General features: G+C 38.9%; 1 protein-coding gene across 2 annotated transcripts in view; it reads left to right on the plus strand.

Moving 5' to 3' along the window:
- Window positions 1-12,555, plus strand: part of dpysl3 (dihydropyrimidinase like 3) — a 39,986-nt gene that overhangs the window by 19,967 nt on the left and 7,464 nt on the right. For both annotated transcript variants that reach the window (XM_021310839.2, XM_012853033.3), the window contains exons 6-12: window positions 508-588; window positions 2,197-2,265; window positions 3,792-3,912; window positions 4,491-4,647; window positions 5,575-5,716; window positions 6,223-6,393; window positions 8,545-8,724. In XM_021310839.2, coding sequence (XP_021166514.2) covers window positions 508-588; window positions 2,197-2,265; window positions 3,792-3,912; window positions 4,491-4,647; window positions 5,575-5,716; window positions 6,223-6,393; window positions 8,545-8,724 — 921 coding nt within the window. The remainder of the gene's footprint in view (window positions 1-507; window positions 589-2,196; window positions 2,266-3,791; window positions 3,913-4,490; window positions 4,648-5,574; window positions 5,717-6,222; window positions 6,394-8,544; window positions 8,725-12,555) is intronic.

Here is a 12,555-nt window from a genome sequence, read left to right on the forward strand (position 1 = left end):
ACACACACACACAAAAACTGAAAAATAAAAATACACACTTTGTTTTGTGTAAACCATGAGTTGCTATGTATGCGCTGACTCTTTCAGGCTGTATAATAAAGTGTAAGCCCCGGCGACGTGAGGCTGAACTCTTGGTATTTCTCATGCAGCCGTAGCTAAATCGGTGTTCGCGAGAACTCATGAGGGAACCAGAATAGTGCATTTTGAAAAACTGATGTCATGCACCTCTCTGAGGAACTGTGGCACAGCAACAAGAAGAAAAAAAAAAAAAAACTGCAGCTTATCCCACACTAGCTTCTCCATTTCTGGAGACCACACATGGTAATAGCAGAGTGTGTCCTGGTTGACTTCAAGTAAATTGTGGGCCTCTTTGAAATTGGGGCTTGCGAGTGGCCTCTGAGTTACAAAGTACTGTCTTTTTCTTGTCTTAATGGCTTGGCTTGATTTCAGCAGTAAAAAAAAAAAACAAAAAAAAAAAACTAAAACAGCATTCTCTTTTCCACGCAGCTCTATGAGGTCTTCACCTTTTTGGCAGAGAGGGGAGGCATTGCCCAGATCCATGCTGAAAACGGCGAGATCATCGCGAAGGTAACGATGACGAATTCTTCACTTTCTTTTAGAAGTTGTGGACATGTTCAGCGGTGTGATCTGTTTGTGTTTAAAAGAGGTTTATTCCAATTTACATCAGTTCACCTTTCCACACCGTATCTTCAGACTAAACGCACCATCTATGATGACTGTATTTCCTGCTGGATAGTGATGTGTGGGTGTAGTTTATACAAGGCTGTCCCGTGCGAGGTCAGATGAAAGTGAACGGGCTGTTAGACATGATGGATTTAGCTAGTTGCTGTTAGTCTGGACTCCAGGCCGTGCCTGGATTTTGTCACGGTGAGTACATTTTGGAGCTGATTCATTATAAATCTTAGCCCCGGTTTGAAACTTGGACTTGGAAGGTAGTCTGATTCCCATCAGCTGTACGATATGTTTGATCTCAAAGTCTATATTGTAGCGCTTTTGACCCATAAGAACGTATACCTTTTGAACTAGTGTTGTTACAGGACAACTCTTCAAGGTAGCAGATCAAATGCTTTAAAGCCACTTTCATTTAGACTTCCCTTACCAGACCAGGGATCTAAAATGTTATTTTTGACACAAATGGATCGCCATAAGGTCATTCGTGGTAAGCCATTAGACCGTTGTACAGTGCAGCTTCTTCAAGTCTGCCAGCAGTACACTTTTTGGTAACAGGCTGTCATTTTTGCAGTGGCATAGAAGAGGGCATGTTCCTATGCTGTTCCAGGTCTCTTTCTACTTTGGAAATAATTCTGTCTAAATCATGGTTCTGCTGATCAGTCAGATTTATGATACCACGTTCATACTACAACTGTCAACCTACCTCTGTAAAAGATGCCATTGTTAAAAGCAAACGGCTTATAGCCGGTGTTTCTCGTATAGTTCTCATGGCCCATTTGAGCGTAGCTCTTTTATGGATTTCTCTCCATAAATACGAATGTAAAAACCTAATAATATTTTTCCTGACAAGTGTGCAGCTCTTGGGTGAACTTGTGTGTGTCTTGGCAGTTATTTTGAAAAATAATACTCCGTGCAAAAAAAAAAAAAAGAAGAAAAAAATGCAAGTCCAGTATGTTTTTTTTTCTTTCTCTCTCTGCATTCCCATAAAGCCATTCAGATTGCAGTTTATGCCGAGTCAGCAGTGCAGACGCGAAACTAATCTGCATATGTTCACGGTTTGATTCTAGCCGTGTGTTGTGAGAACTTCTTAAAGCCGTGGCACTTTCATGTCCAGGTGCAGCCGGATTCGGGGCTAATCTGAACCAGTTGGTCTGCCGCCGTGAAGGGCCTGCATTGACGTGCGTTGCAAAAAAACAAAACTGCTGCAAGTGTCTGTGTGTGTGTGTATGTTTGTGTGTGTGTGTGTGTGCAGACCCTCGGGTTCAGATTCCCACTGACAAATGTGGGTGGCCTGTCCGGAAGGAAAAAAGCAAAAACCGCTTCTCAAGGACTTCAGAAGGGCAAAAACAATAAGAAACGGATTATTATTCATGAGTCTGACTACATATTTACATCTGCTGAAGAATTTACACCGCTGACAACTATAGGAGATTTCTGCACGAAATGGAAGATATCCGTGAACTTACCACCTTTTTTTTTTTTTTTTTTCTTTGCGTTCAACAGGAGCAAGCCCGGATGCTGCAGACGGGCATCACCGGACCGGAGGGGCATGTGCTGAGCAGGCCAGAAGAGGTTTAACACTCACACACTTTATTTAGCTGCGTAAAAAAAATTAAATAGTAAAGCTTGAGAGATTAAAATCCTGCTTGTTGGTGCTAAAATGTCCCTTTGTGTAAACACGCTGTCTTATAGGCTGGCTTTATACATATTGTCTTTTTATACACATGTGGTTTCAGTCAGAGCTCAAAGGGGAAAAAAATCTTCCTGGGCCTCCAGTTGTTGCTTCTAGAACAAAGTGCAAAATCAAAGCCACACTTCAAGCTCAGCAACTTTTTTTTCCTCCTTTTTTTTTATTACATTGGTTAAAATCTTGCTAAAATTAAATGTAGGCGAGCAGAGGCCAAGCTGCGTTACATCTGTCAACATTGTTTGAATGAGTCAGATGTCCTATTCAGATGCAATTTTTGGTTACCCGATCCAGATTGAACATGCTGACAGGAACACAATAAGCAGCTGAGGTGTTTACATCCCATTTTGAAGCAGAAAGCAACTGCAACATTCATTTTCCGCCAGTTTACTGTTCTGACCTGAAAGGCAATTATTTTTTTTTTTATGTCTAACTTACGCACACATGGAACTGCGGAAAAGACTAATTGACAAATCAAATAACGATTGATAAAAATCTGTGTTCTACGCTGAAAGGATGTTGTTTCTGTCTGCTTCCAGTCTTTGATGTAGGACAATGGGAAAACATGTGCTGCTCATCTGATTCTATTTAGCGTTATTTTGACATCCTTTAACTGCTTTTATTAAATTAGTTTCTAAACTATTTATGTTGGTAACACAGACAGGGCCTAACCAACTGTCCCATTTATGCATCCACATTTTATTTTTATTTTTTTTACAGTTTAAAGGTTTTAATTTATTGATCAAGTGTGAAATATATTTGTATTCATTCCATTTTGCACTCATGGCACCTGACAAGGTGTCATCGACTTGCACTGAGTTGAATTGGGTAGTAGAAAACCATTGTTGACAGGCCCCAGGCCACATCTGTAGGTCGCCGCCATGCAGGGGGCTGTAGCAAACATCTGCAATAAAGCGCTCTGGTTAGAATGGACTAAATCACAACTTTTTAACCTACATGTAAAATATAACCTTTTTTTGGAATACCATTCCCACCCATCACCATAAACACACCATCCAGTGGTGGAATACGACTGTCGTAACGTTGTTTTTTTTCCGTATAAGGAAGCTAGTGAGAGTCGATGGGAACATGTGTGCAGCTGAATGCAACAAGCACCAGAGTAGAGCGATTTAGATTAAATTATAATGTATGTACATGTCAGAATAGTCCATTCAAATTCCAGACCTACATCGAATGAAACGTCGAGGTTGTTATGTAACAAAAAAATATGAAAATGTTCAGGGGTTATGAATACAATTGCGAGCCACTGCTTGCTCTCCTGTTGCGGTTTGCTTGTAAGTGAATGGTTCGCATCATTTAGCCCTGACAGCACATAATTTGATATTTAAAGTGACTTGTAATGGGAATAACAGTTCCTTCCCACCACATTGTTTTTGTGCCTCCTCTGCAGCTGGAGGCTGAGGCCGTTTTTCGAGCGGTAACCATCGCCAGCCAAACCTACTGTCCGCTCTACGTAACCCGAGTCATGAGTAAGAGCGCTGCCGACATCATCTCGCAGGCCCGGAAAAAAGGTATTGAGAAGAGGTTTCTTTTTTTTTAAATGGGGATATTTATACCAAGTAAGCATCAGGTTAATGACAAAACATGTGATAAAATATTTCTGTTGGATGAAACTGTAAAATAACTAATTTTAACACAGAAAGGGATGGGAAAATTAGCAAAGTTACAAAAGAAGAAAGTGTGTTTTGTTTGTCTTTGGTAAAAAATAAAATAAACTACATGAGATAAAGCTGTGCTGACCTCAGATTGCCTTCTTTTTTGTTTATATGCACTCCCTGGATTACTTTATAGGCTGGAAACCTTTTGCTTGGATCCTTACCAAACAGTAAAACATGAATCACTGACATGTAGGAGCAAAGGACTGTAAATCAATGCAAAAATAATAAGTAATTGACAAGAATCAATCCTCCGTCATCACTGGATCTTAACTGCCGATACAAGCGCTGTTTTTAAACATTTATACGAATAATAAAACCCTTTTCGACGGGGAGAAATGAATGAATGAAGCTTAGCTGATGCATCTCAGGATTGGGGAGATATCGTAAGGGCTTCGGTATTTTAATCCTTGTTACTGTTATCTCTTTCTCAGGAAACGTGGTGTTTGGGGAGCCAATCACAGCCAGTCTGGGGACTGATGGGACACATTACTGGAGCAAGAACTGGGCTAAAGCTGCTTCTTTTGTTACATCGCCTCCTCTTAGCCCTGATCCCACTACCCCAGACTATCTGAACACACTTCTGGCAAGGTGAGTCTCACAGCTCTGGTTCACAGGTACATGTCAAAAAAATTTTTTAACATCATCAAATGTTAACTTATTATAGTAATTCAACTCATACCATGTAACTTATATATCACTTAGATGTATTACATGCAGATGGAAAATTTTTTGAGCGTGTATTTCTGTTCATGTTTATGGCTCACAGCTAATACTGAACACTGTGTACCAGTTCAGTTTTTTTTTTTAAATCTTAGATCAGATACGATTCTTCTGATTTTCTCTGGTTTCCTGTGGCTATAACTAATTAATGAAATTAAAGTGCTTGAAAACAGCATTCTGTCAGCTATGTTTTTTAGCCGTGAGTTTTGTGGCATGCCGTGCTTAAGGGGGGCTGTCTGCTGGATATCTGTCCAATAAGTGGGATAGTGTAACATTTTTGACTTGGAATATACATATCACTTGGGGGTTAATGAATCTTGATATAATGAATCTGCATTGAATTATTAAAAATTAATTAAATGTTTAATTCTATTCTTTGTGTCTGTTTTTATAGTTTTCTTTTGGAACTTTGCAAGGAAATTGTGAAACGTCTTTCTTTTCAGCTCCCTATCGGGTTATTTTATGTTACTGGGCTCTGAAGATGATAGATGACGATAAGCACAGCCCGATGAAAATTTATTTTCGGTCACTCATAGTCACCATGTGTCCTCGTCTGTGTTTTTGACTTGTTTATAACCGTTGCTACCTACCAAGTGGATTTGGAAAGACGTGTACAGAAACAGGAAACGTTAGTAATGTTTCTTTTTCCTGGAGGAACAAACGTTGGCACGCCGCTTACTACTTCTCCTGCTAAACGAAATAACCACATTTCCTTGTGTTTGCAAAGCGCTGCTTATGAGCGAAAGGCTTCTCTCCGCTGGTATGATTCCATCCTCATTTGTCATCCCCTCGCAGTGGAGACCTCAGCGTGACGGGCAGCGCTCACTGCACCTTTAGCGTGGCGCAGAAAGCCATCGGCAAGGATGACTTCACTCAGATCCCGGAAGGTGTCAACGGAGTGGAGGAGAGGATGGCGCTCATCTGGGATAAGGCTGTGGTAAGCCCTGGTTAGGCTACGAGATATTACATGAAAATGATAACTTTTATCACCACAACCCCTACAAGATTTGGTATGCGACATTTGATGTTAAATGCTCCATCCCCTCAATCCCCTTTAAAACGTTTTTTTATAGGGCAACATTTCTCGGACATGTTTCTTTCTTGCTTTTAACGTTGCCTTCAGCCGAAGCCTTTCTCTGTGTCTCTCTGTCCGTCTTTATGTTTCCATCAGTCCTTTCCTTCATTTTCCTGTTGTCCTTGTGTCCCTGTTATCGCTGCGTCACTATTTGGCTGGATTTTGGCCTCGGCACGATAAGTCCATTTTAGATTTTAGACTAGAGAGGATGAAGTGCATTCCGGAGTCATTAGAAAAAAAAGTTTAAATTAAATGGAACACATATGGGAAAAACACTCCGAAGTACATAACTGTCATTAGCACCTAACAGTCAGTGCTTAGACATGATTGCTATCTTATCTGTTACTGTCTTGTTTTTTTTTTCTCAGACTACGGGGAAGATGGATGAGAACATGTTTGTGGCCGTCACCAGCACTAATGCCGCTAAGATCCTGAACCTTTACCCTCGCAAGGGTCGGATTGCTGTGGGCTCGGATGCCGACCTGGTCATCTGGGACACGGACTCTGTTCGCACAATCACTGCCAAGACTCATAACTCGGTATGCATACAGGTCAAAGCCGGTGTTGGTATTTGTTTCAGGTTCTAGACAAAAACGGCCTTTCAAGCTCCTAGTTTTCTTCAGTTGACCATGATTTTAAGTGGGTATGTAAAAAAAAAGCTAACTGATTTATTGCAACAGGTAGCCTAAAATATTTTTTGAGAGGCAAAGATAAGATGAACTTTAAAGAGAAATATTAAAAATGCTTTGAAGCTGTGACCTTGGGGGAAACAACCAGCTGTAATATGTGACATGTGTCTACATCTGTGCGTGCAGGAGAGAATGTTAGGGAGAGAAAAGCACATTTTTGAACGGCTTCCAGGGAGCTCTTAGTTCCCCTGAACGGAAATGAAGTCTCAGTGGATGTTCATGACTAATTCCACTCACACTGCCGTGGTCACGTGGCCAGCTTTTATGGTAAAGTCGAGCCTCAGTAAATCTAAAACGGCTCAGCAGTGACAGGGCAATGGCCGAGGAAAAAATAAAATGGAGTATTTAAATGAATGTTCCAAAAACTCCTCTGTGGTTGAAAAACAGCGGTTCATCCATGCAAGACTATGGTGCATGTGGTATTTGACCCAGGGATACTTTCTTTAACCCAATCTTTTTATCTTGGTGGATTGTCAAAAAATATTGAGATTTAAAAAATTGTCATATATTTAGTATATATTGCAGTAATGTTTAAAAACGTTTTTAATTCAATTGATTCAATTTACAACATGTCATCTCAAGGCACTTTACAAAGTTGATTCAATCCAATCATACAGACTTCTGTGCTGCTGTTAAACAACAACATTTGGAATGTTCTGATAGGGAAGATCCTAGTCATTAAATAGTATACTGTGTGTTATTCCTTTATTTGTAGCACCCCTCCCAAAAAAAATAAAAATAAAAATAAATAAATAAGAGATACTCATTTTTACAGCAACCTCCATATGTGAGGAATTCTGTTTCTGAGGCACATTTAAGCACAAGAGGATTGCACACAGGTAGCTTTGCAGTGCAGAAAATTAAAGATTCAGCAGCCTGCTACAAGAAGAATGCATGAGTGAGCAATCCTTTTTTTTATTTTTCTTATCTTACATTTTCAGTTAAGTTGATCTTTGCTTATATAATTATTTTTTTTATCAGGTTTTGCTAGTGTGAATAAACACCTTCTTCCTGTTGGTGAAACTAAGCGAGACTAAGCAAAAGTCTCCCTATCCTCTAAATATATACATAGCTCCTACACTGGGGATTTGTGGGTTCTTACATGGTGATGTCACCTTTCCATTTCCTGCTGGTTGTCCCTCTAGATAAAAAAGCATCTGCAAGTACAAAACAAGAACATCGCAGCTCTCACTGCTAAAAAAAAAAAAAAAAAAAAAATTACCATAGTAACTTGGCAAAAATACGTCTGTCCTTGGTTACCGGCCCATTGTATTGGGAAAGTACTTTTCTCAGACTGTGCTGTCTCGTAGTTTATCAGTTAGCCTACATCTGGTTTGAATTGATCGCTGTTGTCAATGTGAAAAGGGGGATTTTTGAACGCATACACAAGAACAAGCATCAACACAAACAGTCAAACACACTGAGCTTAGTCATGACATCATGTTTGGCATGCAAGCAAGCCTTAGTTATGTCCTGTTCTGGCCCAAATTTGGACAGCAGCTACACAAAAAAAAAAAAGAGGTGGGGGGGGGGGGGTCAGTGTGCAGAGGAAATATGTAACAATGGAGCAGGAGAAGGGGACCGCCACAGATCACAGACAACTGAGAAGAGTTTGTGCAAGAAAAAATGAAGGAGATGGGGGGACACACAAGGTGGAAAAAAACGACACAAATGACAAATGTAGCAAATGAAAGAGAGAGCAACCTGAACAAAGTTAGGGGACAGTATATAGGAAACAGGGAGAACATTTGGAAGGAAGAGCCAGTAAAGGTTCAAGAGAAGAGTTTTTTCCTCCAGAAAGTTTCAACCCTTTTTTTTTAAATATATATATATATATATATATATATATATATATATATATATATATATATATATATATATATATATATATATATATATATATATATATATGTATATATATATATATATATATGTATATATGTCATGTATTTTCATGTCATTTCTGAATAAAAAAAACCCTGTTCTACCTTTCTTTTTTAGGCGGCTGAGTACAACGTGTTTGAGGGCATGGAGCTGCGTGGTGCCCCTCTGGTGGTGATATGCCAGGGGAAGATAGTCCTGGAAGATGGTAACCTTCATGTCACCTCCGGAGTGGGCCGCTTCATCCCGTGCTCCCCGTACCCTGACTTTGCCTACAAGCGCATTAAAGCCAGGAAGCAGGTAAACAACAACAACTTTGTTTCTACTTCAGTTGTCCATTGAGGCACTTCGAAGCTATAAATCTGTAAGGATTGGCCATTTGATTCACTAAACTAATTCTGACAGTAACTGATTAAAATAAAAACATTAATACATTTAATGAAACCACCATGCTCTCTTTGAATGACCGGAAATTAATGCTTCGAGCACTTTGAACTCCGTTGCTGCTGAAATGTGCTCTACAATTAAACCTGACTTGACTTATATGTGGCACATACATTTAATGTAAATAAATCACGTCAGGAACACGGGAATGGCGGTGTAACACAAGCAGGTAATACCAAATTAAAATCAGACATCCAGTGGTGGATTTTTGTCAACTATATTGGGATATTTGTTGAAAGAGGCATATAAACCCTTATAATACATTGATCTTTATTTATCTCAATTAGGTGGACCCAGATGTGACTGAACCCTAACCCTAAGCCTCGCTAAGAACTACGGGATTCTTTCCATATGCCAATTGGTTGTTTGGGAGTAATACCCAGAGAAATATTTGCATGTCCTATTAGCAGAAACAAAAACATGTTACGTTAAATGAGATTAAGATTGATCTTTTGTTTAACAAACATTTCACTGGGTCTCTCTTAACGCAAAGGATAGAAATGTGGAAATGCAACTCATGCCTACATCTAAGTATGGTGGAGGAGCTGTGGGAATGTTTCTCTTCCAAAGGCCTTGTAATCCTTAGAGTGCATGTTCTAATTTTTTTTTTTATTTAAAATGTTACGGCCAACGCCACAAAACTCAACATGGGTCACCATTAAACCTAAGTGTGTCTTGTCATCATTTGCATCGAGGATGATGGCAAAAGAGGTAAAAGATTTCCTAAAAGAACTAAAGCAGTTTTTTTTTTTATCCCTTTACCGGGCTGCAAATAAATGCCGCTGTTGCTTACATGTCTATGCTAATTTAAAAAATACGCACTAACTTTTTTGGAATGGCCTTTTTGTTATATTCGTCAAAATTAGGCCACAGTTAAAATAGAAATAAAATAAAATAGAAAAATCAATGTCGCTGAAAGGGAACCGTAAAGAAAACTGTTAAGAAGCTATTCTTCACAGGATGCTCACGGCCAAAGAGAGAACTGCCGTTAATTATAGAAGCAAGGTGGTTCCAATTGTTTACATTTCAGAATTTAAGTGGAAAACAAAATTTAGTAGGTCAGTTAGAATTTTATCATGGATCACTAAAGGAAATTATGTGCTCTTTATTATTGTTATTTTATAAGAGAATTCACAGAGATATGTTAAAAAATCATTTTCTCCTCCTACGACTGCTCCCCATTTTCCAGAGATGCTGAGTCAGAGATTTCCGGCCTTAATTTTCTTTAAAAGTCTACATCTGCCATTTTCGGTGGTAGCTGATTTAAATTTCTCTCTAAGAACTTTATCAACCAGTGTTCAAGACAGTCTTATTGCAGCCCTCCAGTGAGCAAGCATTTATCATGTACTTCAGGAGCCGAGGTGAGGTGAGGTCACACCGTGTGTTTGAAAGAGTAATTCTGAATCTGGGTTATAGTAATCTAAAAAAAGAAAAAAACAGAGTCAACATAGAAATGCAGACCTTTTTCTTTAACTCTGATATCTCCAAAAAGCTCCTAACATTATACAATTTGACATATTTGTGAGTAATGTGAGGTATGAAGCTCGAAAGAATAAAACAAAAGAACCTTGCTGTAATATGTTGAGGCTTCCTATTGTTGTTTTAATTGACTCATTGTCAGCTCAATAAAATGACCCCCAGTCAGGAACATAGACCGGTATCTTAAAACATTAGAATGTGGATAAAAGTACTTACACATAGGGTGACATATTTCAAGTGTTTCTTTCTGGCAATTTTGATGAATCTGGCTAAAGATAATGAAGACCAAAAAGTCAGTCTGAAACGATGAAGTTTAGACGAAAGTCTATAAAAGAACACCCAAGCTCATAGACATTTGCAGCTTTCACGTCTTCAGCCGGGATCAGGGTGCCAAGGAACTTTTCTAATTTCTATCTATGCATCTCTCTAATTGCCTCTTTTCTGTCTGTGTGAGTCTCTCCAGATTGAAATGAGAATATTGCACAGATCAATAAAAAGAACGTTCTAAACAGAAGTGCCAGGCTTATGAAAAGTATGTCCATGTCTATGCTCTACTTGGTTGGGGCTCCTTTTACATGAATTACTGCATCAATGCGGCATGGCATAGAGGCCTGTGGCACTGCTGAGGTGTGATGGAAGTCTACCCCTTGTGAAGCTCTTTAAATCCTTCCACTCAACTTTCTATGTTTGGATACAGCACTGTGTGATCAGCCAGCTTCTTCAGCAAGGCCCTTTTGCGGCTTTCTCTGCTTGTGAAGGGTGTGATCAACTGTCTTCTGGACATACGTCAAGCCAGCGCTCCTCTCTGTGATTATGTAGGCTATACAATGGCCATTTCATAACATTTATACATTAAAAATGCTTTTTTTTTTTTTTAAATGAGTTTTACGTATTATTGTCTGGGACACAGAATTTTTGGTTTTCAAAGTTCAGTTATCAAAATTACAGGAACGAAAAACTTAACATATTTAACTTTATCTGTAATGAAACTATACAATATGTTTCACTTTCTGAAATGAGTGACCAAAAATATTGAACATTTTAAGGATATTCACAGTTTTTTTTTTTTTTTTTTTTACACGTATGTGTATATTTCCTGTCACAAAAGGCTGCTTTTTCTACCTGACAACTGACCATAACTGTAAAAGTACTAATCGGAATCACCAGTGCCCGCTGTAGGGTAGTGAGGTCAAGGGTCAGCAAGGTGAACCGAAGAAACAGCCTCAGTCAACAGTTCAGGCTTCTGATGACTTTTTATTTTCAACAGGATTCAGAACACTTCTCCTCTTTTCTCTGAGCTTCCAAGAGCTCTGTTTTATAATCAAATGGAAACACACCTGCACTTGAGTGGACCAAACTACAATTAAACAGGGAAAAGGAAAAACACATGAAAACTAAATAGAAAAACAAAAATACAATTATTAATCCGACTTACAAACTCCTCTATAAATTAAGATGGTCTGAAAAATAAACCAGGTAATACAAGAGAAGTCAAAAAGTTACTTTAAAGAAAAACAAAGCAATACTCCTAAAGAAACCCTCTAATTGGTAGCATCCAGCAAGACAATCAGTGACATCACTCAGACACTTAAGCAGGAAGTACTGGGCCGGCCCCTCCTATACTCCTGCCCTGCTGCAGATCTACAAGTACAAACAATGGTGAGTAAAAAAGGAAAACAAATATGAACATACTTTGAAACCAAATAAACAAGTTCAACCAATAATCCAGGAGTAGCTTTAACCTAAACATATAGATGGAAACTGCAACCTAATGCTAACACAAACAAACCCGGGATAGTAAGTGGAGCAGAGCTGCAAACTAATGTTTAAATTTAAGCAATATGACCATCTACAGAAAGTAAATGAATCAGAAATAAGAATAAGGGACAAATGGTGAACACAAACTGAACCACTTTGTCACACCCGCCTCTGTCTTACTCTCAGCTGCAGGAGTTTGCATAAACGGTTGTCATTCGTCTTTGGGGAAACTCCATTTCCTTTTGAAATAACTTTTTACACCTTTTATTCTTTATCCGGCTTCGTTTTTGAACCCTTCGATGATTTTTTAAAGAGCTGGGTCTTCTTCCCGCATTAGCAACTTGCACACTGAAGACAACTCATTTCAGCACGACCTGGTAGTGCTTATGTTTATGTGTTCACATATTAAAAAGAGATTGGATTTTGGAGCTTCAAACCAGACCTTCGCCT

The sequence above is a fragment of the Fundulus heteroclitus genome, chromosome 11 (genome assembly GCF_011125445.2).
Source record: "Fundulus heteroclitus isolate FHET01 chromosome 11, MU-UCD_Fhet_4.1, whole genome shotgun sequence".
Taxonomy (NCBI): Eukaryota; Metazoa; Chordata; class Actinopteri; order Cyprinodontiformes; family Fundulidae; genus Fundulus; species Fundulus heteroclitus.